Source organism: Peromyscus eremicus, chromosome 20 (assembly GCF_949786415.1).
Source record: "Peromyscus eremicus chromosome 20, PerEre_H2_v1, whole genome shotgun sequence".
Classification (NCBI taxonomy): Eukaryota; Metazoa; Chordata; class Mammalia; order Rodentia; family Cricetidae; genus Peromyscus; species Peromyscus eremicus.
In genome coordinates, this window is record NC_081436.1 from 7280158 (window position 1) to 7293578 (window position 13421).

The 13421-nt window shown below is 42.6% G+C and overlaps 1 protein-coding gene across 1 annotated transcript in view; it reads right to left on the minus strand.

The window, feature by feature from the left end:
- Window positions 1-2865: 2865 nt before the first annotated feature.
- The window catches only part of Arid2 (AT-rich interaction domain 2), a 136642-nt gene continuing 126086 nt past the window's right edge, over window positions 2866-13421 (minus strand). The window contains exon 21 of the mRNA XM_059247458.1: window positions 2866-4549. Coding sequence (XP_059103441.1) covers window positions 4408-4549 — 142 coding nt within the window. The 3' untranslated portion in view covers window positions 2866-4407. The remainder of the gene's footprint in view (window positions 4550-13421) is intronic.

Sequence of the window (13421 nt, forward strand, 5' to 3'; positions counted from 1 at the left end):
ATGGGCATTCCACTTGCTCTGGGGAGGACAAAAACAGGAAGTCAAGGGAACCTTGGGAATACCCTGCTTCACAACCCAAGGCAATCTCACTGGCTAAACCAGTGACAGCTGTGTGCTTTGAGGCTGTGGGGTCTGGCTGCATGTGACTGGGAAGGAACCTGCAGGTTTTCACTCCTATGATGTTAGGAAGTAGAACCTCCTCAGGGAGGTTAGGGAGATGGAGATTACAAGGACACTTATCAGCACAGAGGCAGTGAGCACTCCATGACACACGTTGCTGCTGTGACCAGTAGAACTACGTGAGAGTTAAGGAGGTGTGGCTATTACAGATGTCAGTACACTGGAGTGTGGGGGCAAAGGCCTGGAGTCCCGCACTCAGGAGGTGGAAGCAGAGCACTCAGAAATTCAAGGCCATCCTCAGCTGCATATCAAGCTCCAGGTCCACCTGGGACACATGCGTTGATGTGTAAGGAAGAAAAAGTGTTTGGGTATAGTTTTAAAAGCAACATTGCAATGACTGTAGAAGGTAAAACTCCTTTATACAAACAAAAATTTCAGTTAGTATACAAACCCTAACTGGGTTTCTACAGCAGTTCATTTGCACCAATTGTGCAAATCCCTGCAAAAAGTTTACCATCATCCTTTCACCAGCATTTTCAAGTGCTTAGTGGGGTGGGGGTGGGGTGTCTACGCCCAGATAATTCTCCAGATGAGAACTTGAAGGTTAAATGTATGTCCCAGCTAGCAGGTGTGTTGCTACTTCTGTAGACGGCAGGCAGGCTGCTGTTCAGTGCCTCTGCAGAGGACCCAATCCAGTTCCGTGCCCTTTTGCTTGGATTAAGGTGTGCTGTAAAATAGTGGCACTGCATTTTACAGTGTTTGTGTCCTAGTTCAATTAAAGTATTGATTTTAGCTGTAAACCCATACTTTTGTTTAAGTGTGTGTGTGTGTGTGTGTGTGTGTGTGTGTGTGTGTGTGTGTATGTGTAAAATCTTGGGTGTTTGTTAGTCCTGGGCATCTAATTCAGATCTTTGTGCTTGTGTTACATTTTCAGACTGAGCTATCTCACCACTTAACACAATTCTGTCCCTCAGCATTTTTTTTTTTCCCCAAAGCAATGCAGGGAATGGGTTAAGGGATCTTTGCTAGAGAAAGTTTACTGGCTGTAATGGTACCAGCCAGTGATGATGTCCCCTCTGTTCGTGGCCTTGGAAGCAGTTGTTCAGACAAGAGTTGTACAGTATGAGAGTGATAAACTAACATCAGCTGGAGGTAAATGCCACCTTCTCTTTTCTTTTGCTGTATTTGTAAGATTGAACCAAGAACGAAGTGTGAGATGCCCTGTGTGGCTGATCTTGAACCTGCACTCTTGCTTCAGCTACTCCTTTGGGGAGAGCATCCTGTTTTCTTTGGTCATCAGTACTTTAATCATGGTGTAAGATCAGGACAGAAGTCACTTATCCAAATCACTCATTTCAAAAATCATTTTATTGTCATTTTATGGTTTAAAAAACATAACATGGCATGGCTATAAAGTAATGAGACAAGTTTTCATGTGTGGCTTGGTTTATTGAGTCTCATTAATATATAGTCATATCCTGTCTCAAGTCGGAAGAAAAATATGCCTTCACTATATGATCATCAGTTTTGTTACTTAAAATTTATTAAGTGCCAACAGAGCACTAGGCACATATATAACACAGAATTGTACAGTCTCTATGTTGTTGACTATTATTTACATAGATTTCTCAAAGATAACATTAAAGCTTGTATTTACAGAACTTTAGACAAAAATAACAATACTGGAAGTCAGCAAGTTTCTGTCTAGCAAGGAGCACCTTTTCATGACTGCGAGGGTTATGCAGAACCTGGAGTGCGCGAGCACTTCAATTCCTTCCCCACCAAGTCCGTGTTATTCCATTAGAGTCCGATAAAGCTGTAAGAGGGACATCCTAAGAGGGAAGCTATAAATTGGTTTCATTAGGTCAAATACATTTAGAAAATTCTGCTGAGACCATTGCTTAAAAGCACTAAAGACACATTTATACATTTTAACACAAAATCTGCAACTACAGGATGTGATCCAGTGAGGTGACAGGATGGGGACTATGGAAGTCATTTCTTGAACCTGCCCTCTCTGTACTAAACTTGAACCACCATGGGAATTTTCTGCTTTGAAAAGAAAAAGGTACCTTAAAGACAAGCAAACAGTGATGTTACAAAAAATTGTAGAAAAACTCAAATGTTTAAACATAGTGAATAGAAAATTCCCCCACTGTCCTCTCTCAGGAACTTGTAAGTCTGGTGATATGTGAGGGACACTCTAAGATACCTGGACTCAAGAGTGTGTCTGCTGGGCAGCCCCAATCTATGGAGAAGTCAAACACCACCATCCTGAGAAATAAGTTTTGGGTGTCATCACACATTTCTTACAGATAGAGCTGAGTGCACAGAAGGGATTCCCCATAGGGGAGATTATTTTTTGGTACTAATAAGTGAATCAAGATATTTAAAATTTATGTCCAACTGAAGCTCATCTCAAAGAATCTGACCCCGATTGAAGTTAAACGGAACCACCAGACACAGAATGCTAAACAATGAAAGCTTTCTCAGATGTACGACACTCAATGAGTAAGGCAGACCGAGCTTTAACTGCACTAGCTGTCTATCAGCTGATCGTTATATCGTAAACAAGAATTTGGACTCCATCCTACATTGGTATGCTCGTGTGATGTACATTTCTGTTCTCTGCACTATCACAAAGTATTACAAAGTAGGTGACCGTTGGACCTTGCCTTCAGCTAGACTTAGGATACTTTACATTTTAGAATGTCTTAAGCATACTCAGAAATAAAGGACTCAAGAAAATGTTCAGTCTTTTATTTAAAAACTATAAACAGTCACCAAAGTAAATAAAGCCATTCTATAACATAAACTGTCAGGTCTATATTTTATACTGCACATCCTAAGGACACAGCAGAAATGGTGGTTGGGAGGCCTTCCACATTTTTGGATGCTAATAGAACAGGCAATAGGCAGTTATAAGTGGATACATTTCACGCTTGGGGGGAAAAAGACAATTTAAGGAGTGAGCAGTTTCTGAGCAGGAATGTGGTACAGTATTAAGAATGGAAGAATAATACAATAAAATTCCACACTATATTAAGATAGAAAAAGTAGTGAAGAAAATATCATACCTGCACATAATGCATATATAACACAGGAGAAAAACCTGTATAAAATTCCATGTATTTAAACCAATTTACAAATACAAAAAATTCTGTACAAGCTCTGAGCTTGCACATGACAAACGCTTACAGTGGATACATGTTAGCGGAAACAAAAAAATAAACCAAAAAAAAAAAAACCAAAAAAAACCCAAAAAACCAAAAACAAAAAACAAACCCTTCAAATAGTTTTTCTTCTACAAAAATGACATGAGATATATTATTCCATACTCTTTCAGCCAGCAAAATGAGTTCTACAAGGTGTATAATACAAAAAACCCAAAGGGGGAAAAATCCAAGAAAACCAAAAAAAAGAAAAGGGGGGAAAAAAAAATCACAGTTCCACAAAACTGTTTTGACTTTACAGCATCAGTACCTTTGCAGAAGTATTTACACAAATGTAAAGAACATTCATCCACTGCGTAGAATATATCACAATTACTTACAGTTGACAGGAAAGTCTAGAAAACTTTAGAGCCTACCAATAATGCTTCTAGGACACCACAGAATGTATCTCCAGTGGCTGCAGTGGTATGAAGGGTGTTCATTCTATTCACAAATATTTACAAGATCTATTCAGACTGGTAAATTTTTATGATAATAAATAAGTGAAAATATATTGGCTCAAGTAAGAAAACCAAGCTACTGATTCTAAACAAAACACACAATCCACAGCTAGATATTGGTGGCCCCTCTGAAGCTGGGGGATAGGTGTGCTCAAACTTTGTCTTTATTCAAACCAGCTTAAATGGTTTTGTAAATATAAAAATGTGCTCCTTTTTGGATATAGATAAAAATATTTAATGCTTCTATTTCATCTGCTCACGTAGGTTTTACACTATTCCATGTATATTCCAATGTGGATGGTACTGAATTCTGATCACACCAGTCTCCATCAGGATTGGCCAGATCCGAGACATCCTGCAGACAAGCTGGTTGACAATCCCACAGTAGTTAGTTTGTGTTTTTTTTTTTTTCCTTTTCAGATTTTTTTTTTAAACAGAAAAGAAAGGGATTTGTTCAGAGATCAGAATACGAAGCTTCCTCTCAGCATCATGGGAGGACACAAAATAATCCAGTCTATGGTCTCTGCTCCATTAAGACTTGGTGCTTTCTTCAGTAACAGTGTGTGAAATGTAGCTGACTTTGAGTCCCCGCTGTGTAAGTGGGATAGGATTCACTACAGCATTTCTGAGTCTTTTTCTTGTTCTTTACTCTGAACTGTAAAATTAAGTTCATAAAGGCATTTGGCAAGGGTGGAGGAAGCTTCCATGTTACTAATGGCTAGCACTGATAAGTTGTTTTCATGTCTCTTTAACAATCTAGGGAGAAAAAAAATGCAGATTGTCAGTCTCCAGGATCATAGTTAAGATTCCTTATCACAGATTATACAACTAAAATAGAAACATCATACAATTCCATACTCAGCCAGTATTAATACAGCTTTGTAGAAAGAGGAGGAGCAAGCTAGCCATCAGCTGGTACAATTTACTGGTGAGTAAACTAAGGCTCCCTGAACTCAACTGATTTTCTAGCCAGGCAGGATTTGTATCCACAAACAAGGTTACAAGGCTATTTCTCTATCTTCATTTAGGGTTTTAGAAATCTCACCAATCAGAAAATTGCTGGCAAGGAACAAGAACATTCATAAACTTGAAATTTCCCATCACAAAGGTCACAGTATTGATGTGGCTGTGAATACAGAGACGGTGGGAGCATCACATGGGGAGACAGCCTCGGAAGGACTGGGTCTGACAGGAATGAAGAGTAAACAGACGGACAGGAGGCTGAGGCACGCACACTGACTCACTATGTGCAATGGTCTGTAATGTTCACTGCACAGTGATTTCAAGTTGGGCTTAAGTGTGAAAACTTCATTTTAAACATCTGGAAAACAAGTCACACAGCACTGAGGTTACCCAAGAACTTCACTAGTTCATTAAAGTAATCCTGGGTAAGAGAAAGCAGAGAAGGGGCTGGAGAGATGACTCAGAGGCCACAGACCCAGGGTGGGTTTCTGGCATCCACAGCAGGTGGCTCAGTTTTCGGTAACTGCAGTACTATGGGGTCTGACACCTTCTGACCTCTGTGGGCAGTACACACCTCTGCTGCATATACATGAATATAGGTGAAATGCAGGAAATAAAATAAGTACATCTTAGGAAAAGAACAAAACCAGAAACAAAACAAAGGTGAAGACATTCCTAAAATTGTAATAAAAACACTGCAGAGAAGTAAATTATGGGAAAAGTAAACAAAACAAAACAAAACACCTAACTCAATACTTAATGCGGAAGGCTGGAGAAAGCTTGGCGGTGGAATACCCGCACAGAGTGTCTAAGACTCTAGGTTCAAGGCCCAGGTTCACTGCCCATGACTGGGAAAAGGAACAAAACGGTACACAGAACTCTGTACCCGAAATGAACAACTAATGCTACGTGCAACCACAGAAACAGTCTCCTGGTTCCTGTTGAAAAGACCCCACTGAATGATTTGACTTCTGTGAAATCAGTCAGGCTCCATACCCTGTAGTAGTCCTGACTAGACCAATGGAGGGGGAGGAGGAGGCTGACTGAAGAGGGGACAGGGTTGCTTCTGTGGGTGACCACTTTCCAGTAACTCAACATTATGCTTTGTGGACTCTATAAATGACTTATTTCAAAATTTTATTGACCAAATTTTAAAAACAATTGAAAATTGCATGATTTTTCTACAAAAGACACTCAGCTCAGCTAAGAGGCATGTGCCTTTAATCCCAGCACTCGGGAGGCAGAGGCAGATGGAACTCTGTAAGTTCAAGGCCAACCTGGTCTACACAGAGTTCTAGTCAGGGTTGTATAGAGAGATCTGTGTCAAATCAAAGAAAGCAAACTCAATTATTTTTTGGGGGGCAGAGAGGGGGTTAAGTGCTGGAGATTGTACTCCAGGCCCTCCACATGCTTTACCACTGGACCCAGGTACGTCCTGAGCCTTCTCTTCTATTATTTATATTTATTTATAGTTTAAGGTTAAAAATTAATAATAAACCTAACTTCTTTTTCCCCCCTGAATTTTCAATTTCATATGCTGGCCTAAAATGTATTAATAGAAACATTTTAAGATATAAATTGTCTCCTAGGAAAACCAAACAGTTGGAACAAAGGTTATACTCTACCCCCCAAAAAGCACCAAGAGATAAAGAAATCTTGAGAAATAAAACAGAAAGGCTTAGGTTTTAGACATGGTAATTGTAGGAGATGGGAAGAGAATTAACCAGAGTGGAAAACAGGATTAAGAGACAACTGAGGACCCCTTCCAATCTCATTTCCAAATGCAAGCCTTCCTGTTAACTGTCCTTAAAACTGGCATTTTCTATGGAGAGAAAAACAAAACCAACAAAACACTGGGCACTGCTAGTAAAAAGGGAGCTCCCGGAGATCACCCACAGACAGCAACTGTCAGTGAAAAGCCGGGAGCCACAACTTCCCAATCTTACAATCTTTCTTTACTCTATTTTGAGCTGGTCTTGCAAAGAGGCCCCCACTGACCTCCATCACATCCTTCTGTTATAGGTGTCCACCATCATGCCTGGTTTACATATTCTATTCTTAAAATATAAAGGAATCCCTAAAGTACTGACACATTTGAGGAAAGAATAACTATACAAAAGAGCAGGAAAAAAACAAAACCAACAACTGAAAACTACCAGCATTAACCTCCTCACACCGATGAGAAGACCTGAACTCAACAACTGTCGGGGTATCATCAAACAGCGACTGGAACAAAGGACGCCCTCTAGAAGTACAAACCCAACAGGTTTAAGGATTAAGTAAAAAAGATTTCCTGAAGAGATTAGAAAACAATTGAAAACCAAAAGAAAGAAAACATGAAAACTTGTCATTATCGAAGTATATGAATCCACACTCAATATATCCACGCAAGTGAAGTGCTCACTGAAGTAACACAGAGCTGGGAACCCAGGACAGCATGGCACTGGCACAGACACACAGACACAGCAGAACACCTGACAGAAAGTGTGCACCTACAGCCAGCTGAAAAAGATGCACAGACATGGGGGAAAACAAGTGAGGGTCCACAGGGAATCTGTCAACAAGTGAGAGACCACAGGAATCTATGAACAAGTGAGGGTCCACAGGGAATCTATGAACAAGTGAGAGACCACAGGAATCTATCAACAATACTCAAAATGGACGAGCCTCAGCTGTGGGATACAAAACTGTTCCCCGAAAATACAAGGGAATAACCCTCGGCCATGGGAAGAGGCCACGCTTTTTAGGATAAAAATCCCAAAGGCACAAGAAACTAACGCAAAAACAGACCAAGCTTTCTGTACAGCAAAGGAGATAACTGTCAGGATGGCGGGAGAATGGGAGGAGCTATCTGGAGAGCATGCAGCTGACAGAGAGCAGCTGACAGACAGGTAACAGGGCACCTAAGGGACAGCAACATTCCAACATCAAACAACCCGATGAAAGAATGGGCAACTCGCTTAAACACACTTTCTTTTCTTTCTTTTTCTTTCTTTCTTTCTTTCTTTCTTTCTTTCTTTCTTTCTTTCTTTCTTTCTTTCTTTCTTTCTTTCCTTCCTTCCTTCTCTCCTTCTCTCTCTCTCTCTCTCTCTCTCTCTCTCTCTCTCTCTCTCTCTCTCTCCCTCCCTCCCTCCCTCTCCCTCTCCCTCTCCCTCTCCCTCTCCCTCTTTCTTTCTTTCTTTCTGTTTATTTTGAGACAGGGTTTCTCTGTGTAGCTTTGCACCTTTCCTGGAACTCATTCTGTAGCCCAGGCTGGCCTCGAACTCACAGAGATCCGCCTGCCTCTGCCTCCCAAGTGCTGGGATTAAAGGTGTGCGCCACCACCAACCACCCTGCCAACCACACCCTTCTTTAAAGATGACATAAAAATGGGTGAGAGCTGTAAGGTCCAGCATCACCAGTCACCAGAGAAATACAAAGGAAAACCATGATACTGCCTCCAACAACAATGGGTGTTTTATTATCAAAAGACAAGCCATGCACACTGCTGGTGGGAATGTAAATCAGCACATGCCAAGGAAATAGTAGACACCTCAAAAAAGTAAATGCAGAAGCCCCACAGGTCCCAGTAACACTCCTCAGTATGCAGAGCAGGCAACTGTTGTGGTCTAGATGTCAAGTGGTGTCCAAAAGGCTGTTCTGTGGAAGGCCTGAGCTTTGGGACAGCAGTTTGTGACGTCATCTATTGACTATCCATAATGCACTAGTACTCTGACTATGTCATTGGGGCTGTGTGTGCACAAGGGTTGGTTGGTGGGCCCTGAGCCTGAGGAAGTAAGGTCATGGGGTGAGTAGCCTCTGTCACATGCTCCCACTCAGAAGACGCTCACTGGAACTGGAGTTACACACAGTTGTGAGCTACCATGTGAGTGCTGGAAACTGAAGCCATGTTCTTTGGAAGAGCAGCCAGTGCTCTTTAACTGCTGAGCCATCTCTCCAGCCCCACTCACAGTTCCCAAGGCAATCTTTTTCTGTTTCTTTGTTCCCTTCCTTCCATCCCTTCTCCCTCCAGGCTCTCGTTATGTAGCCCTGGCACTGGCTTGCAACTTGTTCTGTACATCTGCACTAATGAAAAGCTAACAAAATTAAATCACTCTGCCATGTTTACTGCAGCACTATTCATAAGAGCAAGAACTGGAAACATCTGAAGTGTCCATCAACTAATGAACGAACAAGGCCACATGGTACACACATAAATGAAATGCTAAGCAGCCATTAAAACAAACAGTTCCTGCCGAGGGTGTCTAGAGTTCACCACCATTCACTATGCTGCATGAGAGCAGCAAGGCACAGAAAGACAAGGACTACATGATCTCATGCACAGAAAGGCCGCAGGCTGATTTTAATCAAACTGGGTAGATGGTACTTAGCAGGGTCTAAAGAGGGTGGAGGAGGAAAACTGGAGAAAGGTTCATCAGTGAGCACTAAGGCACTGTTTGCAGCCAGAGGCTATGGTGTACTACTGCACGGAGTGGAAGGTGACTGCTGTAGACTTCAAAGACGTAGAAGAAAGGGATCCGAACACTTTTACCACAAACAAACAAAGATACAAGGATGAAGACAGGCTTTACACATTATACAATGTGTAAAGTGGTGTTGTGAGCATGGTCGAGAACCACTGCCTTTACTGGTCTGTCTGTACTTGCTCTGGTAGAAAGTACAGAACTGGGGCACTGGTCCTCTTGTGCCTGGCTTACTCACTCAGAGGCCCTCCTCCAGGCTCACAGCTGTGGCCTGCATTATCACTTTCTCCTTTCTAAAGGCTCAGCAGCACCCCGGTTTAAGTCTACACTACAATTTTTCTCTCCTTGGCGAGCTAGTGGATGCGGGTTTCCACAGCAGCTAGGACTTCTGTATATAGTTTCAGTAAGGATCCCTTACTAACTATGTGATTTTTCAATTATTTTCTCTTCCTCTATGATTTGCCATTGACTGTGGACAATGTCATTTGATGTGCAAGTTTTAGTTCTGCTGCAGTCTAGTTCATCTAGATTTTGTCTGCTCCATTTCTGGTAGTACACCAAGAAATCACTTCTCTATCCAATGAGAGGAAGCCTTTGCTTTGTGTTTGCTTCTAATCTGTTAGCAGTTTGAGCTCATTTATGCAACTCGATCTGTTTTGAGCTAAGAGATATACGGCAATAGCAGCTGTTCAATTTCGTCTGCAGATCTAAGTCTAGTTTTCCCAACATCATTTGCTGGAGACAGCATGAGACGGAGAAACTGGTGGCCTTTTTGAAGACCTTTCAGCTGTGTATGGGAAGGTCCACTCTGGGGTCTCTCTTCTGTTCTCTCGGGCTACCTGTCTTCATACCAGGCACACAGGCATTGTAGCTGTGTAGCAAGTTCTAAAGCCAGGGAGTTACTATTAGCATTCTGACTTTGTTCTTTGTCAAGATTATTTTGATAGAGGAATCTTAAAAAAAAAAATTAAAACAAATGTATACTAAATGTTTTGTCTGCAAGAATGTCTATGTGCCATATGTGTGCCAGAAGAGGGCACTGGATCTCTTGGAACTGGAGTTACAGACAGTTGTGAGCTCCATGTGGGTGCTGGGAATTGAACCTGGGTCCTCTGGAAGCGCAGCCAGTGCTCTTAACCACCGAGCCATCTCTCCAGGCCCTGTACTGGCACCTGACCTTTGGCCCAGTGAACATGAGCTGTCCTCTCATTTATTCATGTATCCTTTAAATTCTCAGCAATCTTTTATTATTTTCAACATATGAATCTTCTGATTTAGCTAGTTCATAAGTATTTTGATATTGTTAATGGGATGCTCTCTTAATTTCCCTTTGCTCATGATTAATGTATTCAAAAGGACTATCGGGGTCTACAGAGATGGCTCAGCAGGTTACAGCTTTCTTGCTCTTGAAAAGGATCCAAATTTGGTTCCCAGCACACATGGTGCTCACAACAATCTCTCACTGCAGTTCCAGGGGATCTGACGCTTTTTTCCGACCTCCACTGATACCGGGCATGCATGTGGTGAGCATATATACATATATGAAAGCAAACACCCATACATATAAAAATAAAACAATTGTAAACATGCTTAAAAAGCACTAGTTGGTTTTCAAACAAGATCCAAGTATTATATAGTTATCAAAAGGAAACAAATCTTGAGACTTCTCCAGAGCTGAAAGTCAATTAGAGTTTAATAATAATTTTGTAAGAGTTTGAATAAAAATAACAACAACAATAATAATAATATGTATTATTCCAACTATCAGATCCTGACATTAAAACAAAAACACCCTACAAAAACCCTAGCATTTTCCACGTGCAGGGTACTGTACATAGAAGTAAAGGTATACTAATTATATCTACCTTTTAAGCTAAATGTTCTTATTAAAAATAGAACTATGTTTTAGTACTATTCCATTAGCAAAGGGATTCTTTACTTTCTTCTTCAGGTACTAGGATTCATGATTATCAGTATTTTCAAACACAGTAAGTTCCCAGCACGGGGATGTTTACCAGAGGGACACACTGGGTGGGGGGATGTTCACCAGAGGGACACACTGGGTGGGGGGATGTTCACCAGAGGGACACACTGGGTGGGGGGACGGTCACCAGAGGGACACACTGGGTGGGGGGACGGTCACCAGAGGGACACACTGGGTGGGGGGATGGTCACCAGAAGGACACACTGGGGGGTGTGTGGTCACCAGAGGGACACACTGGGGGGGATGGTCACCAGAGGGACACACTGGGGGGGGTGGTCACCAGAGGCACACACTGGGGATGGGTAGCATGTGAAGAACTTGGCGGACTGCTTTAAGACAAGGTCTCATCATGAATCCTTGCTGGCTTCATACTTGCGACCCTTTGATGTCTTCATGTCAAGACCCCTTCAGAATCTTCCCTGATGGTGGTTGGCATTTTTAGGATCCCACTATTCCAAGACCCTAAGAACTGACATACCAGCACACATCTGAAGACAAGAGTCTCCACACTAAGCAAGAAGACAAGGAAGCAGACAGGGCAAAGTCCTGACCTCTGGCTCTGTGACGTAGAGCCAGAGAAACGGGTTTTGCCATCCAAGCCCAAACCTGTAACCAGAACGTGAAGGAAAGCCCTAAGGAAGTTACCTCGGGAATTCTAACTCACTGCACCAACTCCAATCAGATCTCTGGCAGGAGAGGAACTTGCCACTCCCTTCCTTCTGTCCATTACATACTTACTGAATGTCGTCACCACAAAGCAACAATCGAAACAAACACCTAATCTCTACCTTCAGTGAGCTCCACATGCAGTGGCAGGGACACAGGGAAATGTGGAGCAGGTGCAGGTCTGAGGAAGGCATCAGGAATGGACGTGGTAGCCCTGGATGCACATTTCCTAGGCTGTGTTTGGGCAGTAGTCTAAAGTGTGTGCTGGAAAGAGTACAGTCTGACCATGGCTTAGCAGAGAAAAAGAGACATGAAAACTGTTCACGGAACAGAGATGAGATGTCAAGAGGTAGCCAGCCTAGAGAAACAGAGAACACCAAAGCCCGTGGGAAATGAAAACGCAGCAGAAGAGGCAACAGGGCTGGGGCTCCGGCTGGCTCCGTGAAGAGCACCAGCTGCTCTTCCCGAGGACCTGGGTTCATTCCTAGCACCCACATGGCAGCTCACAACCATTATAACTCCAGTTCCAGAAGATCCGACACCCTATTCTGGCCTCTGTGGGTACTGCATACAGTGCACAGATACCTGCAGGCAGAACGTCCATACACATAAAAGAAAAAGAAAAAAAGGCTATAGAAAGCAGTGCTCATCTGAGAACCCCAGAGAGAGCAGAAACACTGGAAGGGCATACTGACAGGACGGACAGCAGGACACTGGAACCAAAGCCGAGAGGTGAAGACAGAGACGCTGATGTGAGTGGGAACTTGCGTTCGTTTTTTTTTTTTTGTGGCTGCAAAGCAGGCTACAGGGGAAAACAAGGGGAGCAAGGACAGAGAGGACGGCGGGAGAACAGTGTGAGCACGCTGCGGACACTGGTACTCCGAGAGGGCCTGTTCAACCGTAACTTTACAAAAATCACTACTTAAATATTGTGCGTGAGTGGTCAACCTCTAGCACCCAAACCAAACACACCCCCGCCACAAAACCAACTTGATATTTTTCATGTTGCACATTAACAAAAAAAATTATTCCTGCAAAATTTGTCTTACTAGGTCTCTGTTAATTCATTCAATATATTTTCTTGTTCCATTCATTTATCTGCTAATTTCATTTTCCATTACAGCTTAATCGTATTCCATAGCGAAAACTGCATTTGGTGTCCACGTGTTAGCTGGAGGACACTCAGGCTGTTTCCATTTGCTAACTACTGGGAATGGAGCAGCAGTGCACAGGGCAGACCGCGTGTCTGGAGGAGAGTGTCAGGTCCTTGGGCACACACACCAGTGGTACAGCTGAGGGATATGGTATTGTTTTGGCATCTTGGATTTTCCACACTGACTTCTACAGTGGCTGCGCCGGTTTGCAACCCCCCCAACAGTGAATGAGGGCTCCTTTCACCACATCATCTCCAGCATTTGTTGTCTGTTGTTTTGTTTGCTCTTTGTCTTTCTGAGTTGGGTAAGATGAAATCTCAAAATTATTCTGATTTGCCTTTCTCTAAAAGCTGGGGCAATGGGCATTTTTTTTTTTTTTGGTTTTTCGAGACAGGGTT